Source organism: Ailuropoda melanoleuca, chromosome 7, assembly GCF_002007445.2.
Source record: "Ailuropoda melanoleuca isolate Jingjing chromosome 7, ASM200744v2, whole genome shotgun sequence".
NCBI classification, from domain to species: Eukaryota; Metazoa; Chordata; class Mammalia; order Carnivora; family Ursidae; genus Ailuropoda; species Ailuropoda melanoleuca.
The window spans coordinates 87,050,204-87,070,069 of record NC_048224.1 but is presented as its reverse complement, the minus strand read 5'-3'; the positions used below and the strand labels follow the sequence as shown (position 1 = coordinate 87,070,069).

The window sequence follows — 19,866 nt, the reverse complement described above, 5'->3', positions numbered from 1 at the left end:
GCAGTGGGTCCGTCGTGTCCGGGGCACCTGGTCTTCTCCATCAGGTCAGCAGAAGGGGAGGGAGCAGGAGCTCGCTAAGAACGGCTTCCTTAAGGCCAAGTCTGAGAGTGCTGGGTCCCTTCAGCTTTTGGTCCCTTGACTAAAATTGGGGCCCCTGGTCACTCCTAACTAACTTCAAGGGAGTGGGAGATGTAATCGAGCTGTGTGTCCAAGTAGAAGAGGATCTGGGGCCACCAACTTGTCCCCATTTTCCTGGGACTTTCCTGGCATGAACACTGCAAGTGCCACTTCCCAGGGACCCCCGCAGGCCCGGCAAACGGTCCAGCTTGTCACCCTAATGCCTCCCTCACGTCTGTCTCCTGATGGAGGGGAGCGAAGTCTCCTGTTTGTGCGGCCCCCTCGTCTGCCGGGACTACAGACTCCATACAGAGGAGGGCATGAACTCAATGTGCTCGAGACAATAGGGGAGATTGTGTTTTTTCTTTGAAGATTTTATTTATTTGAGAAAGAGAGAGAGAGAGAGAAAGAGAGAGAACGAGCCAGGGGAGGGGCAGAGAAGCAGACTCCCCGCTGAGCAGGAAACCCAATGTGGGACTCGATCCCAGGACTCTGGGATCATGACCTGAGCCGAAGGCAGACGGTTAACGACTGAGCCACACTGGAACCCAGGGAAGATTCTTTTAATTGAAATACAGGACATTCCTGGAAATGTGGAGCATGTGTGGCGTAAGCTTGGAGCACACACACCTGCAAAACACCGTTTTTGTCCCTAGATGAGTCAGTTCTAAAATGCAGTTATTATTGAGGGAGTTATACTACCACGAGCAAATGCCACGATTTAACAAGAGTTCTTAGAAATATTTTTGCCAAAAGGTTGATCTGAGAAGGAATAAAGGAATTATTCAGGCATTATATTGCATAAGACAGAAGTACCTCATTTATTTTAAAAGAAGCCAGTGGGCTGTCCTTGAAGGCAAGGACTGAGGCTTGCTCGCTATACTATCTCTGGCCTTGTAGAAGGTCTTCAGGGAATGTTCTCTGAAGGCATTTACACAGAGCTTACCAGATAGCCTCTGCTCAGCTTCTCTAATCAGAAAGAAGAGGTTTTTTGTTTTATTTTGCACTGAAGGACGAGCTGCTACTGGGGGTAGGAGTCTGGCTCTGGAGACAGACACAGAGAGGGAGTGGAAACTCATGGCCTGTGGGCCACGTCAGCAGAGTAGGTGTGCTTTCGTTTGGCCTGCAGGGTCCAAAAACCAGGAATTTTCAGCAGAGCCTGGATTTCTGGATCTTGAAAAATTGGAAGACCTGGCAACGCAGTGTCTGAGTCCCCACAAAGAAACAACTGGACGGAGCTAAGGAGCAGCCGTCCGCATTGGATTGCACACGGACTCTCCAGCCGCCACCATCACTATCATGTTCCACCGTCTTACCCTCACTTCAGTCAAGAAATTTCTGTCACAGCCTATAGACATCTGGGTCTAAAACACCCGGATGAAAGCACAGGTGTATTGTAACAGTATAGCAACTTCTCCCGTTTTATAATGGCCACTGAACATTCCGTAGCTATCGATAAAGCCTGATTGCTCATCCCAGTGACTTTGAGCCTGACCGGCTTTCCATTGCACTGTTTTATATAGGGTTTTTCTTCCATAAGAAAATTATAGATGTAGTATTCTCTATGTCTCTCTATGTATGCATCTCCCACCTGTAACTGTGTATTTACTTCCATCAATATTATTTTCAAACACAAACAATCCTCAACTAATCCCTTCTCTAAATGAAACAAGCTGCCTTGAGGTATTATTCCTGAGATAAAGAAGAAGAGATGGTATATTTCTGTCCATATTCCAAAGGGCACTTTTCAAATTTTATTTTTAAGCCATCTCTACACCCAGCAAGGGGCTCGGACCCACAACCCCGAGATGAAGAGTCACACGACTGAGCCAGCCGGGCACCCCTTAAATGGCATTTTTAATGTGTGTTTTTGTACTAAAATTTTAAGTCACTGTTATTATCAAATGCTAAGTCAAAAGCTATTAGAAAATAAAACTGCCACAGCTTTATTCCTACAAAAAATACAAAATTAAAATATAGAAACTAAAGAACGCGCGGCTCAGGAATAAGAGAAAGGCTGGCATTCCTTGAGCACTGGCTCTGACTCCCGCTCTGACTACTGCTTCCCAGCATCCTTCTCCCAATAACCGTGTGGAGACCACACGTCCCACTTTGAGCATGAGATCACAGAGAAAAGCAAGTAAAACACCCTGCCCAAGGTCACTCAGCTAGTAGCCAGCGCAGTTACAATGAAAATCAAGTTCATTTTAGCCTAAGAACTTCAGTGGACGCACAACAGCGTGCTCCACCCCCCCCCCCCGAAAAGGACAGTCATCTCAAGAAGCAGACGGCTGTAACATCTTAGCGCAGAACTGAACCTTAGCGACCTGATCCAACTCCCTATTTTACGGCTGTGGAAGCGGGTCTAACACGGGCTGGTGACTTCGGGCCCGGCCGGGCAGCCTGAGTCTCCACGCTCAGCCCAGGGTCCTTGTCCCCGCTCCCGCACGGGGCACAGGGAGCTTACCGCACAGCCTGCTTCCCAGGGCCATGGCGGGGCCGCTTCCCCGCGCAGAGGCGAGGCCAGCTAAGGGGGGGCCAACGTCTTCTAATCCTTCCGCCGCATGGATTTGCAGGGGACGGGTACACGCACTGTGTCTGTCGTCAGACCCCCGCTGGTAGCTGCCACTACTTCTTGTACATACAGCAAGGGCAGAGTCGTGTCTACTGAAATTAAGGTCCATTTTTGATTTGTTATAATGAACTTTTATACGTTTCTTGTATAAATTTAAAATTGATCCTGCCGTGGCATATTCATCACAGTGACAAATTTGTTTTTAAAGTATGTAAAAAAAAATAGCACAGAACTACTGAGTGATCAACATTGTTAATTTGAAACAGAAAGCAGTCATTAAAAATGTAAAATTCCTTCGGTGTCTCCTCCACCGGAACAGCGGAACAGCGGTCTCTCCTGCTGCAAGTGATGACGTCATGAACACCCACTGTCGGTACAACATTCCATTCCTCTTAAAAATCTTTCGGGCTCCACCGAACATAAGTGTGATATAATCAATTAAAATAATAACCCAGGGCCAACAAAGGCCTGGCAGCAAGTAGGAAAATGCCTTTTAAATTACCTTTAACATCCTGAAATGTCAATCACTTAAAACATGTGTAGTAATTACTAAAATAAACATGAATGGAAAAACATCTTTTGATTTTAATAATTCATGATTTCACATACAATATTCAGCTCCCAAAGTGTCATGGGAGTCTCACATTTTTAATCAGTCCAAAATTCCATTAAATAACGGAGAAGGAAGTTCTCCATCATCTTAATGATATATTGACGTGAAACTTCCCAAATTTTCCACAATTACCACCTTTGGTGTTGAGGATCTTCATTAAAAGCAAACGATGAAATGGCCAAAGATTTCAGTTGGTTATGGTTTTCTTTTTAAAGGAAATGTAATTACTATGTAAGTACCCCTTTATTTAAGCCAAAATTATATAACTTTCAAAGTAAAATGACAAAGGCTTTTTAAAGTCCTCTCCAAATTCCCCAAACCATCTCCATGGCACTTGCCACCAGGCTGTGGCAGTCAGTTTACTGCTTCAACAAGAGCTCTGTGTCCCCACATGCGTCACGTTGAGCTCTGTAACACATGCGCACTGTCTGCTTCTTCTCAGGAAGCCCCGATGTTCCCGTTCACCCATCAATCTCCTACCAGCTCTACACCAGAAAAATGAAGGATTCAAAAAAGTTAAGTCCTCGTCCGGCTAGGGTTTAAGTAAGCCTTAGAGCTCACAAATAAATGCCCCAACTCCCATTGGGGGGAGGGGGTGTTGCTGAGGTCCTAGAGCACATTAGAGCTGATAAGCCCACCTGTCCACACTGCTTGCTGCTATGGCCCCCAGAACATGCCAGGCTCACATCTCAGATGCCAATTTGCCTTAGGAGTCCATCATGCTTTAAATTTTGACCTATTTTAGTCTTAAGGAATCAAATGGGATGGACTGACTGCCTTGTTCATCTGGTCCCACCTCAAATCCAGTAGCGGAAACACCTGGAATCATCTTGCCTTTTGCTTGGACATTTCCAGGAGCTGGAAAAACTCAATCCACGCTAGGAAGAACATCCAATCCAGGGTGACGGAGTCCCTAAAGTGGAAATCAGCTTAACTTCTGCCTTTTGATTCTAGAGCTGCTTACTGGGATTATACACAGAGTTAGGGCTCATTCCCCTCCCAGCTGATAAACATTTGAAAATTAAGTCTTCCATAGACTCCTAGAACTTCAAAGCCACGGAACTGAGAGATTTCTCTTTCAATGCCCCACATCGGCCCGGAGAGGTGAAGCCACTTGCCCAGGTGACACTGGGCTAAAGAAATAAGCTCTCATCTCCTTCACTATGTCTCTCCTTCCCTTACTGGCTTGAAACAATGCAATGTCTAACTAAAGTTCAAACGACTAGCACCCCTTTGTCCAACCTTCACACTCCCCTTTCAAGATTTTGCTAGTCAAACTGTTTTAACTTTACCTGGAAAGAGTTGCCAAGTGACTGCAGTGATGTTAATACTCTAACATGAAAACACTGTTTTATCAACATTTTATATGCTTTATTGAAAGTTGACAAGTGCAACAGTTAAATACAGTGACACCTTACAACTGTGTAGAGAACATGCACAGAAACGTATGCATAGAACTACTATACAGGTAATATGCAGAAACCCCTACTGCGAAATTCATTTCATTAGCTAGAACGGATCATTTTTCAAAGTATTCAACCAGCTCAATCAAAAGACTTCAGTGAACAGGAATTTACTTCAAGATATTCAGCAACTAGAAGATTTCAGATTACACAAAGTGACTGACGGTGCCAAATTCTTAAAATTTCTTTAGGTGTGGTTTTTTTCGTGTAGCATTTTTTATGTAGATCTCTATATAAAAGACAATCCACACCTCTTCAGACAGCCAATGAAACATCTAAATTTCAATCTGTACAACCTAAATAGTAGTTACAGTCCTCTATTGTACAAAATAGTTACACTACATACACAAATATACAAGAAGCAAAACAACCTTCATGTAAGAGAGCCTAGGTCCCAGCTACCTGTCACCGTTTTAGTCACTCTAAGAGTTTCGTGTCATCCACTGTTTCAGAGAGAGGCACAGTACTATTGTTTTATGGATTTTCGGTGACAGTCGTCAGTTTGTATGATGAACTACGTTTCCCCTCATCTTAGGTGAGACTATGCGTCAGTCTTTACTTTGACCTCCCTTTTAAGGTCCTCCTGGGGGAGAAGAGGAGAGAGGAAAGTCCAGTGGAGCCCCACTGCTTCGAACCCCATGGAGTACACTACGTGCAAGCAGGAGAGGACTCTCGGGAGCGGGGATGGGGAGCAGGGAAGGGATGGAAAGGCACACAGCTCCTCGGCATGAATGAAACCACTTCTCACATATCTGCCAAGCTGCGTGAGGTCCCAGTATATCCATGCTAATTCTCTGATTAACCTTTAATTCACCCAACTAAGAAATTTCTTCAAGCCAAAAGCATATGAGTGTTTAATACTGGAAAAAAGAGACAATGGCATATGTCAGTCTCACTTCTCTTTTGCAGCGAGCAATGAAATGGGTGACTGTGGAGGCGGATGCCCCTAGTACATCTTCTCTGGTCTGTTCAGTTCAGACAGCAGCAGCCAGTTCTGCGGGGGCACAGGAGGCTACGCGGTTGGTCCTGAGCCCTGGGACGCTGGCTGGGCTGGGGGCTGTGTGGTCCCCTGTGGCTGTGTGGTGGCAGGGGGGGAGCCAGTCTGCAGCTGGGCCTGAAACTGGGCAAGCTGCTCAGGACTGGCCAGTGTCTTCAGCAGATTGTTTTCCTGCTCCAGCTGCGAATTTTTCTCTATTAGTTCTTTGATTTGCTCTTTCAGGACCTCCACTTCCTCTCTAACCGCATACATCAAATGGCTTTTCACCAGGTCCTGAAAGGCAGAGGGAAAAAGAGGTTTAACTTATTACTTCCCAAATTCTGAATCTCTAACGCATTATTTTGCAAGATTCTCTATAACTATTAACATACCCTGCCTTTAGCTTACTTAACCCGCCCTTGAAGCCATCTACTGAATACAACCACAACTGTACAAAATACTCAAGTTTAATGTATAAAGGGATCAGGCTTTTTAAAAGCCTATGCATTTTTCTGAGGCCGTTAGCCAGGGATGCACACACTCGCGTTTGCTCCTCCAGAGGGCAAAATGCACTGGGGTTCTGGAAGGCGGGGCAGGAGCCTGGCCGCGGGGATGTCCAGGCCCGCAGCAACGGTAGCCGCTTCCCCGCCCCCAAGTCCCTCCCTCCGCCCCCCGGACCGCCTCCCTCAGCACCGGCTGCAGCCAGTTCCTACAGAGCATGTTGCCGCATTTTCCTCCCTCCACCCCACCCCCCCTTTCGTGATTAAGCTGACATCACAGAAACCTGGGCAGACGTCGCAGCCAATGGGAGCTCGAGTTATTTATAGCTCCGAATTAAAGGTTCAGAGTTTGCCTAGCAACAGTGGGCAGAGAATCCCGTGAGAAGAGCCACAGCGCTGCTCCAATAACAAAGAACAGCCAAGGCGGAAATAAAAAATAGGAGAAATCCAGGCATAGGCTGAGAAAGACAAAACTTTTCTCCGATTCTTCTTCATTGTGCATAGCCTACATCACTGAGGATCCGTTTGTAAAAGGTCTCGAAAGCCCTTGAGATCCCCACTCTGTACCCCCTCCTTCCCTAGTAAACGGTAAGATTCCTAGTAAAGCCACATCGCTAGAGATGTGTCCACGACCAAATGACGCGCAGGGCAGAGCTTCCCTAGCAATCCCCGAGCAAAAAAGGACACCTCTGCAAAAATCCCGACGTGGCGTGAAACCCGTCGGGAGGAGAGAACATTTAATACCCTCAGGGCCCCGTTCTCTCTCGGTAGCAGCCTTGGTATGTGGCTTCACGCGGGCCGAAAGGAGACAGTGCCGGCATTTCTAAACGTATGAAGAGCAATCATCCTAACTATGGATGCACTGGTTCCATCCCAATCTCGCTTTTCGTACTGTGCCCACATTTAGTACAAATGATTTTTCATCAGTACATACCATAGCTTGCTCGATTTTGTTGTCAATAGCTACCACACTTGCACCAGAGGAGCTGGAAAAGAGGGGGGGGGAAATCGATAAATGGAATTTTTATAACATCCGAGACAAAAAAAGGACTTCCCAATTCTGTGATGTTACTAGCATCATTTTTTGAACATTCTACAACACTATGTAATATATCACCCTCCAGAAAACACCAGCCACTCTCTTACTAACGAATATCCAGACATTTCCCTATTTTAGCGAGCCACAAAAGGCTAAATTACATAATGTGGTAAAAGCTTGCTCTCTGGCCAGACCTGCGAAAAGAAGGCTATTCTAAACATTTCAAAAAACAACATCCATGTCACCGTAGTGTCTCGGCAATGGACAAAGGAATTCGCCCGGCTATCTTTCACCTGCATTATTAGAAGTATCTCACGAGTAAATTTAAAGAAACTATCCCAGCCGACATTTACCTATTGTCAAGTCTCACAGAGGCGTTTTCAGTCCCCAGCAAGGATGACAAGAAAGAAATTGAAAAATGTCTCAGTTGGTAAACTCCTAGATCCATCGCCACTGGTCTACACCATTGGGATTTCATGCAATTGCAGCCAAAAACACGCTCGAGGAAAAAAAAAAAAGGGAATACCAGCAGTCTTGATTGAGCTAGATTAAAAAAAAATCTTCTAGCTTTCTGCGGCCCAGGGAGAAACAGAAAACAGCAGCCCTAATTTAAAGAAACCCGGCTTCTGGGGCTTGACGATCCGGGGAAGATGCTGATCCCACCGCTGGGCGGAGAAGCCTCCCGGGACGACAGCCAGGCTCCACGAAGGCTATGGACCAAGACTCGAGATCGCCGCAGAATATATGGAGGCGAGAGCCGCGCCGATTGGCCAGCACCCCACTGGAACCTCCCCTTCTCCCTTCTCCGCCCTCCTCTAGCTTCCCTGCCTTCCCGCCCCACCCCCGCCCCCAAGCCTCCCGATCGGATCCCACTCTTCGGGTGGGCTGACCCAGGCCGCAGTGGACCCGCAGAGCTGTGGGGCCACCGAGGCCTCCACAGTCTCAGAAAGCCGGACCACTGCTTCGGCGGCAAATGTCAAGGGTCCCTGAAAATACAATTAGGGCCCCGCACGTGCTTACGTTTAAGGGAGTCAGACCCCGTCCCAGGAGCTGCCTGTCCCCGTGGCTTCCAAACGGTGAAAGCTTCCTACTTGCAACCAGAACCGTCTGAGCTACTGGGCATGCCCAGTCCCACCGCTAAGACTTGGAAGGAGCTCGAGTGTCTCGATTTCAATTATCTAGTTCTTACAGGCAACAGTAATAGGAGGATTTTATAGGCAGGTTTATTTATAAGGATAATAACCGCACTGTAATAACACTTTTTAAAGAGGTAGTGAATTTTGGAGGGAAAAATCACATTTGCTTTCTGAGAAATACTACCTTTTCATGGATCTATTACTTGTAGAAACAAAACAAAAAACATTACATATTCTTTGCTAGACATATATCTATTGAAGCAAAAAGGAACCCATCAGATGAAGAAATCAGGTAGATCTTCCCAAAACGTCCCTAGAGGCATAACCCCTAAAATCATATCTCCCTCCTTTCATTTATAGCTATAAAACTCAATCCACAGGTTGAATCCTACATCGATCTATTTTCAGTAATTTCCTAAAGCAAGTTTTTGGAAGTGGGTGGCAATTCCTATAAGTCTCAACCCTATGAGTCTTCTTACATAAGGATTAAGTATTATAATGTATGTGTTTCATCCTGATGGCCATACTGACCAAGTAATTCCCTTCCCCAAACCAAAATCAAGAGATCTGGGTGTAAAAATGACTAGCCCATTGCTTATTTCCTCTATTAATTAAAAATATTTGCAAGGATGCCTCAATTGAGGCTACAATTTAATACACTAAAAATCTAAGGCTTTAAATTTGCTTATTATAAATTCTATAGTTTGCAAGTCAATAGTTAAGAAAGTAAATTTAACCTCTACAATACTGCCCTCTAATGGCACAAGCCTATAAAACCACAAACAAAAAACTACAAATAGTGAAGACTTCTCTAATCCATAGGCAAGTTGTACCATCACAAATAATTTCAATATAAAATTTGACCACAGAACATATATATGTAAATACTCTATTTACACACACACACACACACACACACACACACACACACACACACACACACACACACACTGTCTTTTCTCTCTCAAACAGGCACTCTCTCAATTTCGCATCCTTCAATCCTCAGCATCCTTTAATTTAGGACATTTTAATTGCCATCAAAGCCTTTCAGACATTCTTTTAAGTTGACCCAGTGCTGCCAGGGAGCATTTGGTTCTAGAAATGGTCTAAAGGAATTAGGGAGCAAATCTGGCAAATGTGGCAGATGATGACAAGGACAATTAATTCTCTTTTGGGTTGAAAACATAAGTCTGACTATGAAGCAGTAACATTCTTTTTTATTTTAAGGGTCATAATATTCTCCAAATTTTAAGCCTTGGCTTTTGAATAACAACATTTGTTAGCATATTTGTGATTTACAAAACTTGATATATATACTATCTCAGATGAAAGAAATTCATTTGAGGAAGGCACCCATTTTCAGTAACAAGAAACAGAGTAAGTGGAAGTTAAAAATCAGTAATTCGGAAACCAGGGATGTGTCCCTCTGCCTGTGAGTGCTAGACAGAATTATTATTTACTACACAATAGCTTCTATATTTTGAAAGTTGAAGTTACCACAAACTATCTGTGTAATTAAATCCATCTACATATTTTAGCTGAACTGCACAGGACAAATTATTAAAGAAAGCATCATCTTATACTGTAAAAAAAAAAGCTTAAAAAATAAAATTCTTTTTTTTTTTAAGATTTTATTTATTTATTTGACAGAGAGAGAGACAGCCAGCGAGAGAGGGAACACAAGCAGGGGGAGTGGGAGAGGAAGAAGCAGTCTCTCAGAAGAGGAGCCTGATGTGGGGCTCGATCCCAGTACGTCGGGATCACGCCCTGAGCCGAAGGCAGACACTTAACAACTGAGCCACCCAGGTGCCCCCAAAAATAAAATTATTAATGTCATATGAAGAAATGAATTTAAAATTCCCAGATGAAGTTTAAGATTACTAAATTAACTGAATTTTATTTATTCATGATGTTCTTGAACACAAACAGGAAGAAACAAGCTGGTTATGCTTCCATTTCACTTGTTTCAACAGATCACCATTGGATTAAGCTACAGAAGTCAATATAAGCCATCACAGTCTGTTTAACCCATATCTCTGCAGAGGGACATTATGGTCATCTCTAATACTTTGCTATTTTAAATAAAATTGCAAGAAATATCTTGTATGTACATCCTTGACCATTTGTCATGTATTTCTGGAGAATTTGCAGGGCCAGAGGATATAAGCCCCCCATCAAACCATTAGAAATCTATCGCTCTCATATACGTAAATGTACTAGATTCCTTTCAAACTAGATTTTTATACGCAGAATGGAAAGACAATTTGAAAAAAAAAGGCAAATTAACTGGAAGAAAGCTCCACGGAGGGGAAACCCATGGGTCAAAAATATTTGAGGCACAAAGTCACTAGAATGACTCTCAAAGATACTTCTCTTTGTAAGACAAAACATCTATGAGTCTGGTGCCTACTCAGAGCTCAACAAAGACTAGCTGATAAGACAGGGAAAATGCTATGCCTCCCTAAAGGCATGGATGACAACAGCCATTGTAAGGCACTGGGCAGAGATCAGGTCTCACTCCAATGGAGACTCTGAAGCATAGGAAACAGCCCGAATATTATAGGTTGGCGTGTTTGTTGTTGTTGTTTTTATTTTTGTTTTGTTTTGCCTAAGAGCCTTTTACCTGGATTCCAATTCCACGCCCTCTGCACATTGTAGCATGCATGCTAGGATATAAGAAGAGGAGCAAGGGCAGGCCCTGTGTTCCTTAATTCAGTAATGCGTGCTTCTCTACCAAACTTCATCTGACTTGACCAATATAGGTACAGCTGGGGATCCACCACTCAAATAGGATAACCTGTTTCTCCCTCTGTCCAAACTTCTTGTAAATCTAAAGTGACTGCCAGGGAAGACACTAAAGTATATCACCCCATCCCTGACCAAATCTTGTGGTCCAGGAACTGACAGCTCACTTGCCCTTTCCTAATTTATCCTCCCTCGGTCCTGGAATTAGGTTATGAGGTATTTCAAATAAAACACAGGACTTCCAATAAAAAGTGAATTGCAGATAAACAACAAATGTTTTGTGTTGGGTCCCACATACTGTCGGAAGAAGAAACAATTCCAAAGAAATCGAAACAAAATTCAGCCATATTTGAAATATCCTTGATTTCCATAGAAAAGTTGGAAGATAAAGATGAGAAAAACCTTCCAAAAAGTAGGATAAAAGAAAAAGAGATGGAATTGAGAAATAAACTAAAAGGATAAATCTAGGTGGTCCAATATCAGAATCGGATGATTCCAAAACCACAGAACAAAGAAATAATTAAAGAATTTCTCCTGAAGGACACAAGTCTCCAGCGTAAACGAGATGACCAAAAGGCCACCACAATAAATGAAAAAAGCCCTGGGATGCCTGGGTGGCTAAGTTAGTTAAGCGTCTGCCCTCAGCTCAGGTCATGATCCCAGCGCCCTGGGATGGAGTCCCTCATTGGGCTTCTTGCTCAGCGGGGAGCCTGCTTCTCCCTCTGCCTGCTGCTCCCCCTGCTTGTGAGTGCTCTCTCTCTGACTAATAAATACATAAAATCTTTTTTTAAAAACACAAAGAAAGCCCTACACCAAAGCATATCAGCATGAAAGTAAAGACCACTTGGAACAGAGAAAATCTTAAAAGCTTCCGAACAGAAAAAACAAGTTACAAACACAGGAAAAATAATCCGATGGTTTTTGCTGGCTGTCAGAGAACGGAGAAAATTCTTGAGAGAAAACATTCTCACTTGGCCAAATCATCATGTAAGTGTAAAGGTAGAACAAAAACATTTTCAGACATTTCAGACACCAAAATGGAGGAACAAATCAGGCAAAAGGGTTGAAATTTTCAGAAATAAAGAATACTGGGGCCCCTGGGTGGCACAGCGGTTAAGCGTCTGCCTTTGGCTCAGGGCGTGATCCCGGTGTTATGGGATCGAGCCCCACATCAGGCTCCTCTGCTATGAGCCGGCTTCTTCCTCTCCCACTCCCCCTGCTTGTGTTCCCTCTCTCGCTGGCTGTCTCTGTCTCTGTCAAATAAATAAAATCTTAAAAAAAAAAAAAAAGAAAGAAAGAATACTGTATATTTCAAAAGGAAAAAAAAGAGAGAGAAAAGGTGTAGGGAAACGTGAATCAGGGACTCAAATGCTGGAGAGAAGGGAGGGACTCAACAGGATGATGGGGAAGGAACTCTCCAGATGACAGCTGCTAAGCAAGCCTGAGCAGCACCTGATCTGTAAGGGTGCAGAAAGATGGGAGCCGCTGGGAGGGAGGGCTTTGGTGGGTGCGAATAAACAGAGAGATGATCCAATACATCTGAGCATTTGCAGGGGGGAGGGGAGCCATAGACAGGTGTAGGACACATCTAATGGAGCAAATGGGTAAGTTCAAAGCAATTTTACGGGAAGCGAAAGCAAGAAAATAACTAGTATCCTTGTCAATAAAATTTACATACTATATTAATTTTGAAATTTTTTACTGGTTTAACTTTAAAAAGTTAACTGCATTGGGAAGGTGGTGGGGAAAAAACCTGAGCCATGAGAATGGTTTAAAAGTGCTAAATCTGCATCTATGACAGCCTGATTATAAAATATCTAAAATTAAAAAAGAACAGTATAAATATATTACATAGACATGTGTAGGTAAATATAAGAAAACAAAAATTTTTGGCTGTCTCTGAGGAATAGACAGGGGGACTGAAAAAAGGGGGGAATATATATATATATATATATATATTTTTTTTTTTTCTATTCACTCTGTGTGATCTTTAGAGATGTAGACGTATTTTCTTAAAGTAAAAGAAAGAATGGGATGTGAGGAGGGTTCCTCTGCTCCCAGGCTGCAAATGAGTACTTATCAGCACAAGCAAGTGAGGAAACTACCAAGGCTAGGAAAGAGCCACCCAAAAGAAGCACGCAGAAACAATTTTTGGAAATCACACAGGGTCAGGAATAGTTGGTGTTACCACCAGCCAGAGTAAAAACAAAACAAAAAACAACTTGTAAACACGGGGCACCACATATTCAGAAGGATGCTGCCAGAGTCGTGGGGAAAAATTAGTTCTAGACTAAAGGGTGTTTTGGTCTTGTGCAAAGCATTTTAAAGGAAGCCTTGAAGATCAAACTGTTTCCAAGTAACTTAATTTTGTCCCAAGACAAAGCTCTAGGATATTAAATAAAATACAGTTAGCATCCAATAATTCACAGTGTCTGGCATCCAATGAAAAGTACCAGGCATACAAACGCAGGGAAATATAACTCATAACAAGGAAGAAAATCAATCAAAATGACCCAGATATGACAAAGATGATATAAATTATAGAAAATGACATTAAAACAACTATTATAACCATATTTTATATGTTCAAGAAGATAGAGGGAAAATTAGCATATTAAGTAGAGGTATGGAAGGTATAATGAAATTCGATTTCTGAAGATGAAAAATAAAACATTTGAGAAGATAATTACACTTCATGGGATTAACAGTAAATTAGGGCAGAATAAATACTAGTGATGTGTTAGCAATAGAAAGTATCCAAAACAAAACACAGGGAGGGGAAAAAAAACTGGAAAAAAGAACAAAACAAGAAAAAACACCATTGAACTGTGGGGCAATTTCAAGTAACCAAATATATCTTTAGTGAAGTCCCTAAAGAAGAGAAGAGGGAAGGAGAGAGGAAAAATATTTGAAGAAATAATGGCAATTTGCCCCAAGTTTTATTAAAATAATAAATCCACAGATCCAAGAAACTAAGCCTCAAGCGAGAGAATTGTGGAAAAACTGCAACAAGCGTGTGTAATAATCAGATGGCTTCAAACCAGTGATAATGAGAACATTTAACAGCAGCCCAAGAAAACTAGATTACACACAAAGCAACAAAAGATAAGAATGCAGCCGACCTGTGGGTTGGAAACAGCTAGACAGAAGACAGTGTGGCAGTATCTTTAAAGTGCTAAAAGAAAAATTTCAAAACCCTGTCAACCTATAATTCTATGTCCAGTGAAAACACCTGTCAAAAATAAAGGTGAAATTCATTCTTCTACAGACATACAAAAGCTGCGAGGATTCATCACAGGCAGCCCTGCACTAGAAGAAATTTTAAAGTTCGCTCTTCGGATAGAAGGAAAATGATACCAGATGGAAATCTAAATCTACACAAAAGAATGAAGAATATCAGAAATGGTAACTACGTGGTTAAATACAAAAAAACTGTTCCCTAACTATCTCTTTTATGAGTTAAATAAGTGACTATTATTGACAGACTCATAGATAAGAGACAAATTCATAGATATGAGACTTATAGATATGAGGGGAGGGGTTGTGGGGACGGGTCAAAATAGATGAAGGGGATTAAGAGGTACAAAGTTTCAGTTATAAAAAAGTCATGGGGATGTAAGGTGCAGCATAGGGAATACAGTCAATAATATTGTAGTAACTTTGTGTGGTGACAGATGGTTAGTAGACTTATCAGAGATCATTTCATAATGCATAAAAGTATCAAATCACTATGCTCTTCACCTGAAACAATTTTGTATGTCAACTGTACTTCAATTAAAAAAATTAAAATTAAAAAAAGATGATTAACTGTTTAAGGCAGAAATAATAACCATGTATGGGGGGGGGCAACAACTTATGTAGAAGTAAAATGCAGGACAAAAATAGAACACGGACCAGGAGGAGAGAATGAGCATACTGCTGTAATGTTCTTACATTACTTGAAAATAGATTATTACAAGATGTGTACTGCAAACTCTAAAACAATGACTGAAATAACTACAAAGGTACAGCTAATAAGCCAATAAAGAAGATAAAGTGGAATCATAAGAAAATATACAATCGAAAGTAAGATAGAATAAAAGGAGAAGGGGGATAAAGAACAGAATAAAAAAAAAATACCATGATAGTAGACTTAAACCAACTATAGCAATAACCCATTAAATGTAAATAGTTCCAATTAAACACCTTAATTAAAAGGTAGAGGTTGTCAGACTGAATTTTTTAAAAAAAGCAAGACAAAACTATATGTTACCTATAAGAAACTTACTTTAAGTATAAAGGCACAAATCGGTAAAATAAGAGGATGAAAGAAGATACTGTATGCTAACAATAACCAAAAGAATGCTGAAGTGCCTGTATTATTCAAAGTGCACTGCAGAGCAAAGATCATTTCATAATGAATAAAGGGTCAATTCATCAAGAGGTCATAAAAATCCTAAATGTTTGCACAGTGACAACAGAGCTTTAAAATACATGAAGCAAAAATTGATAGAATTGTAAGGAGTTTTCGATAATCTTCTCTTAATAACTGAAAGAAAAAATAAGCAGAAAATACAGACATAGAACACTTGAATAACACTGCCAACCACTTGACCTAATTTGTTTTTGCAGGACATTCCATCCAAAAACGAGAGAATACACATTCTTTTCAAGCACATGTGGAATTTTTTCCAAGATAGAGCATATTCTGAGCCATAAATCAAATTTTAATGAATTTTAAAGGATTCACATCATACAAAGTAAATTTTCTGAGCATAATGGAATTAAAATAGAAATCAACTACAGGGGCGCCTGGGTGGCACAGCGGTTAAGCGTCTGCCTTCGGCTCAGGGTGTGATCCCGGCGTTATGGGATCGAGCCCCACATCGGGCTCCTCCGCTATGAGCCTGCTTCTTCCTCTCCCACTCCCCCTGCTTGTGTTCCCTCTCTCGCTGGCTGTCTCGATCTCTGTCAAATAAATAAATAAAATCTTTAAAAAAAAAAAAAAGAAATCAACTACAGAAAATTATCTGGAAAATCTCCAAATGTGTAGAAATAAAATAACACGTATCTAAATAACTCATAGGTCAAAAAAGTAATCAAGAGAAAAATTAGAAAATATTTGAACTGAATGAAAATAAAAACATGGCATACCAAATTTATTTCAATAAATTTAACAACTTAGATGAAATGGACAAATTTCTAGAAAGACAATATCAAAACTCACTTGAGGAAAAACAGGTAACATAAAAAACAGCTATGTCTTTTTTAAAAATTAATTTGTAGTTTAAAATCTTCCTACGCACACACACACACACACACACACACACACACACACAAAACCCTCAGGCACAGATAGATTGACTGGTGAATCCTACTAAACATTTAAGGAAGAAATAATACTAATTCTACACAAACTCTTTCAGAAAATTGAAGAGGAGAAAACACGTCCCACCTTATTCTATGAGACCAGCATTTCCCTAATACTAAAATCAAAGGCATCATACAAGAAAAAATAAAATAAAAGGAAAACTACAGGCCAATAAACATAGATATAAAAATTCTTGACAAAATTTTAGCAAATTGAACCCAACTAGACATACAAAGGATAATAAATACATCCTGACCAAATGGCATTTATCCTGAGAATGCAAGGTAAACAGATGAAAATCAATGTGATTCACCCTATCAATAGACTAAAAAAAAAAATTATAGGATCATCTCAATAGATGCAGAAAAAGCAACTGACAAAATTCAACACCCATTCATGAAAAAACTTTCAGCAAAACAGGAACTAAAGGGATTTTCCTCAACCTGATAAAGGGCATCTATAAAACACATTCAGCTTAATCATACTTAATGGTAAAAGAATGAATGCCTTTCCTTTAAGATTGTAATCAATCTGACCACTTCTATTCAATCCGATACTGAACTAATAGCCAGGCAATAAGGCAAAAATAAATAAATTAATACATAAGTACATAAGTAGCATCCAGATTGGAAAGAAAAAATATATCTATATTCACAGATGATTGTCTATGTACAAAATCCCAAAGAATCCACAAATAAATTACTAGAACTAACAAGAAATGTGTTTATAGGGGCCACAGAATAGAAGTTCAATATAGAAAAATCAATTGTATTTCTCTATATTGGCACAAACAAGTAAAATTTAGATTTTATAAAGTTCCATTTACGATAACATAAAAAACACGTAAGTATAAAATCTAACAAAATATATACAATATATGCTGAAACCTACAAAACATCATAAAAGGAACAAAAGGAAACCAAATAAAACAGTGAGATATACCATATTCGCCGACTGAAAGACTTACTATCATGATGTAAATCCCTCTTCCCCTTAAATAATATATAGAATCAGTATGGTCCCAATCAAAATTCCAGGAAGACCTTTTGTAGAAAATGATGAATTGATTCTAAAATTTACATGTAGGGACACCTGCATGGCTCAGTAGCTTAAGCGTCTGCCTTTCCCTCAGGTCATGATCTCGGGGTGGTGGGATCAAGTCCCGCACCGGGCCCCTTGCTCAGCAGGGAGCCTGCTTCTCCCTTTGTCGCTCCCCCTGCTTGTGCTCTCTCTGTTTCTGACAAATACATAAATAAAATCTTAAAAAAAAAATTCACTGTAAAAGCAAAGGAACTGGAATAACCAAAACAATTTTAGAAGAAAAAAGCTGAAGGACTAGTACTACCTTATCTCAAAACTTTCTGTAAATCTACTCTAATCAAGATAGTGTGGTATTGGTGAAACAACAGATGTACACAGCAATAGAACAGAAGAGAGGGGTCAGAAGTAGACCCCATACATATGTAGCAAATTGATTCTCAACAAAGATGTAAAAGTGATTCAATGCAGAAAGACAATCTTCTAATCTTCTCTAATAGTGCTAAAACAACTAGACTGCCACATACGAAATAAAATCAAACAAAAAACCCCAACTTGATCCATTCCTCCCACCATATGAAACATTAACTTAAAATGGACCATAGACCTAGGGGTGCCTGGGTGGCTCAGCCAGTTTAGCGACTGCCTATGGCTCAGGTCATGGTCTCAGGGTCCAGGGATCGAGCCCTGAGTTGGGCTCCCTGCTCAGTGAGGAGTCTGCTTCTCCCTTTCCCTCTAACCCCTGCCCCACTTGCGCGTTCTCTCTTGCTTGCTCTGCTCTCTCTTAAATAAATAAATAAATAAATAATCTTTTTTAAAAGGGGGGGGGGTAGAAGGGACCATAGAACTAAATATAAAATCACAAACCATAAAACTTCTGCAAGAAAACATAGGAGAAATCTTTGGGACCCTGAACCAGGTAAAGATTTCTTAGATATAACACCAAAAGTACACTCCATGAAAGAAAAAAGAAAAAAACAACCAATAAACTGGACTTTATCAAAATGAAGAATTTGTTTTTTTGAAAGGCATTGCTGTAAGAATGTAAAGACAAACTATAGACTGGAATTAAATATTGCAAGTCACATATCTGATAAAGGAACCTATATCCAGAATATACAAAGAGCTCTCAAAACTCAATAGCAAGAAAACAACCCAATAAATAGACAAAAGACACTTCATCAAAGAAGATATATGAATGGTAAACAGGCACATGGAAAAATTGCTAAACACCATTAATCATTACAGAAACAAATTAAAACCATAGTGAGATACCACTGCACGCCTATTAGAATGGCTACATTAAAAAAAATTTAAACCTAAAAATGTCAGTTGTTGACAAGAATGCAGAGTGACTGAAATGTTCATATATTGATGGTGGGAATGCAAAATGTTACAACTATGCAAAATAGTTTAGCAGTTATTTATAAAGTTAAGCATACTTTCCATAAAACCCAATAATTCCAACCCAAGTTATTAAGGGAAAGGAAAATTTATGTTCTCACAAAAATCTGCAAATGAATGTTTTGAGTGGTTTTATCATAATCACTCAAAATTGGAAGCAACCCAAATGTCACTCAACTGGTTATACAAACCATGGTACACCTATACAATGGAATACTATTCAGCAATGAAATGAAATTAACTACTCACAATGAAATGAAAATACCTCAAAATGAATCTCAAATATATTACAGTAAGTGAAAGATGCCAGATTCAAAAGGCTGCTAAATATATGATTCTATTTATTTAACATTCTAGAAAAGGCAAAACTATTAGGGACAGAAAACAGATCACAGATTGCCAAAGCTTTGGGGTAAAAGAGAAGAGGTTTTTGTGGGTAACAGAATTGTTTCTTGATGGTGGTGGCAGTACACCCACTGTATTTGTCCAAACTTCTGTAACTATATGCTAAAAAGGGAAACTTTACTATATGTAAATTATCCTCAAAAATGAAAGAAAAAAAAAAAGTGGCTGCCTCCTGGGTAGCACACTGAGAAGAATGGGAGAAAGAAAGGAAAGAAAGAAAGAAAGAGAGAAAGAAAGAAAGAAAAGAAAAGAAAAGAAAAGAAAAGAAAAGAAAAGAAAAGAAAAGAAAAGAAACTACTTAAACTTTTTGTATTAGTTCTATTTGATCTTGATACATGTACATATACTTTTTATTGTAGTAAAAAACATAAAATTTACCAATGTAACCACTTCTAACTACACAGTTCAGTAGTGCTAAATACATTCACACTGTTCTGTGAAGCACAACTTTTCATCTTGCCCATCTAAACCTATACCCATTAAACAACTCCTTTTTTTTTTTTTA

At 40.4% G+C, this 19,866-nt stretch overlaps 1 protein-coding gene across 3 annotated transcripts in view; it reads right to left on the bottom strand.

The window, feature by feature from the left end:
* Nucleotides 1–4,652: 4,652 nt before the first annotated feature.
* TSC22D1 (TSC22 domain family member 1) overlaps nt 4,653–19,866 on the bottom strand; it is a 132,027-nt gene continuing 116,813 nt past the window's right edge. The window contains exons 1-3 of one of the 3 annotated variants that reach the window (XM_034665207.1): nt 8,304–8,373; nt 7,179–7,230; nt 4,653–6,038 (exon numbers count right to left, since the gene is read on the bottom strand). In XM_034665207.1, coding sequence (XP_034521098.1) covers nt 5,781–6,038; nt 7,179–7,181 — 261 coding nt within the window. In that variant the 5' untranslated portion in view covers nt 7,182–7,230; nt 8,304–8,373 and the 3' untranslated portion in view covers nt 4,653–5,780. Of the gene's footprint in view, nt 6,039–7,178; nt 7,231–7,636; nt 8,018–8,303; nt 8,374–19,866 lie in introns of those variants that run through there. The other 2 variants (XM_034665206.1, XM_002914961.4) reach the window with 2 other exon arrangements.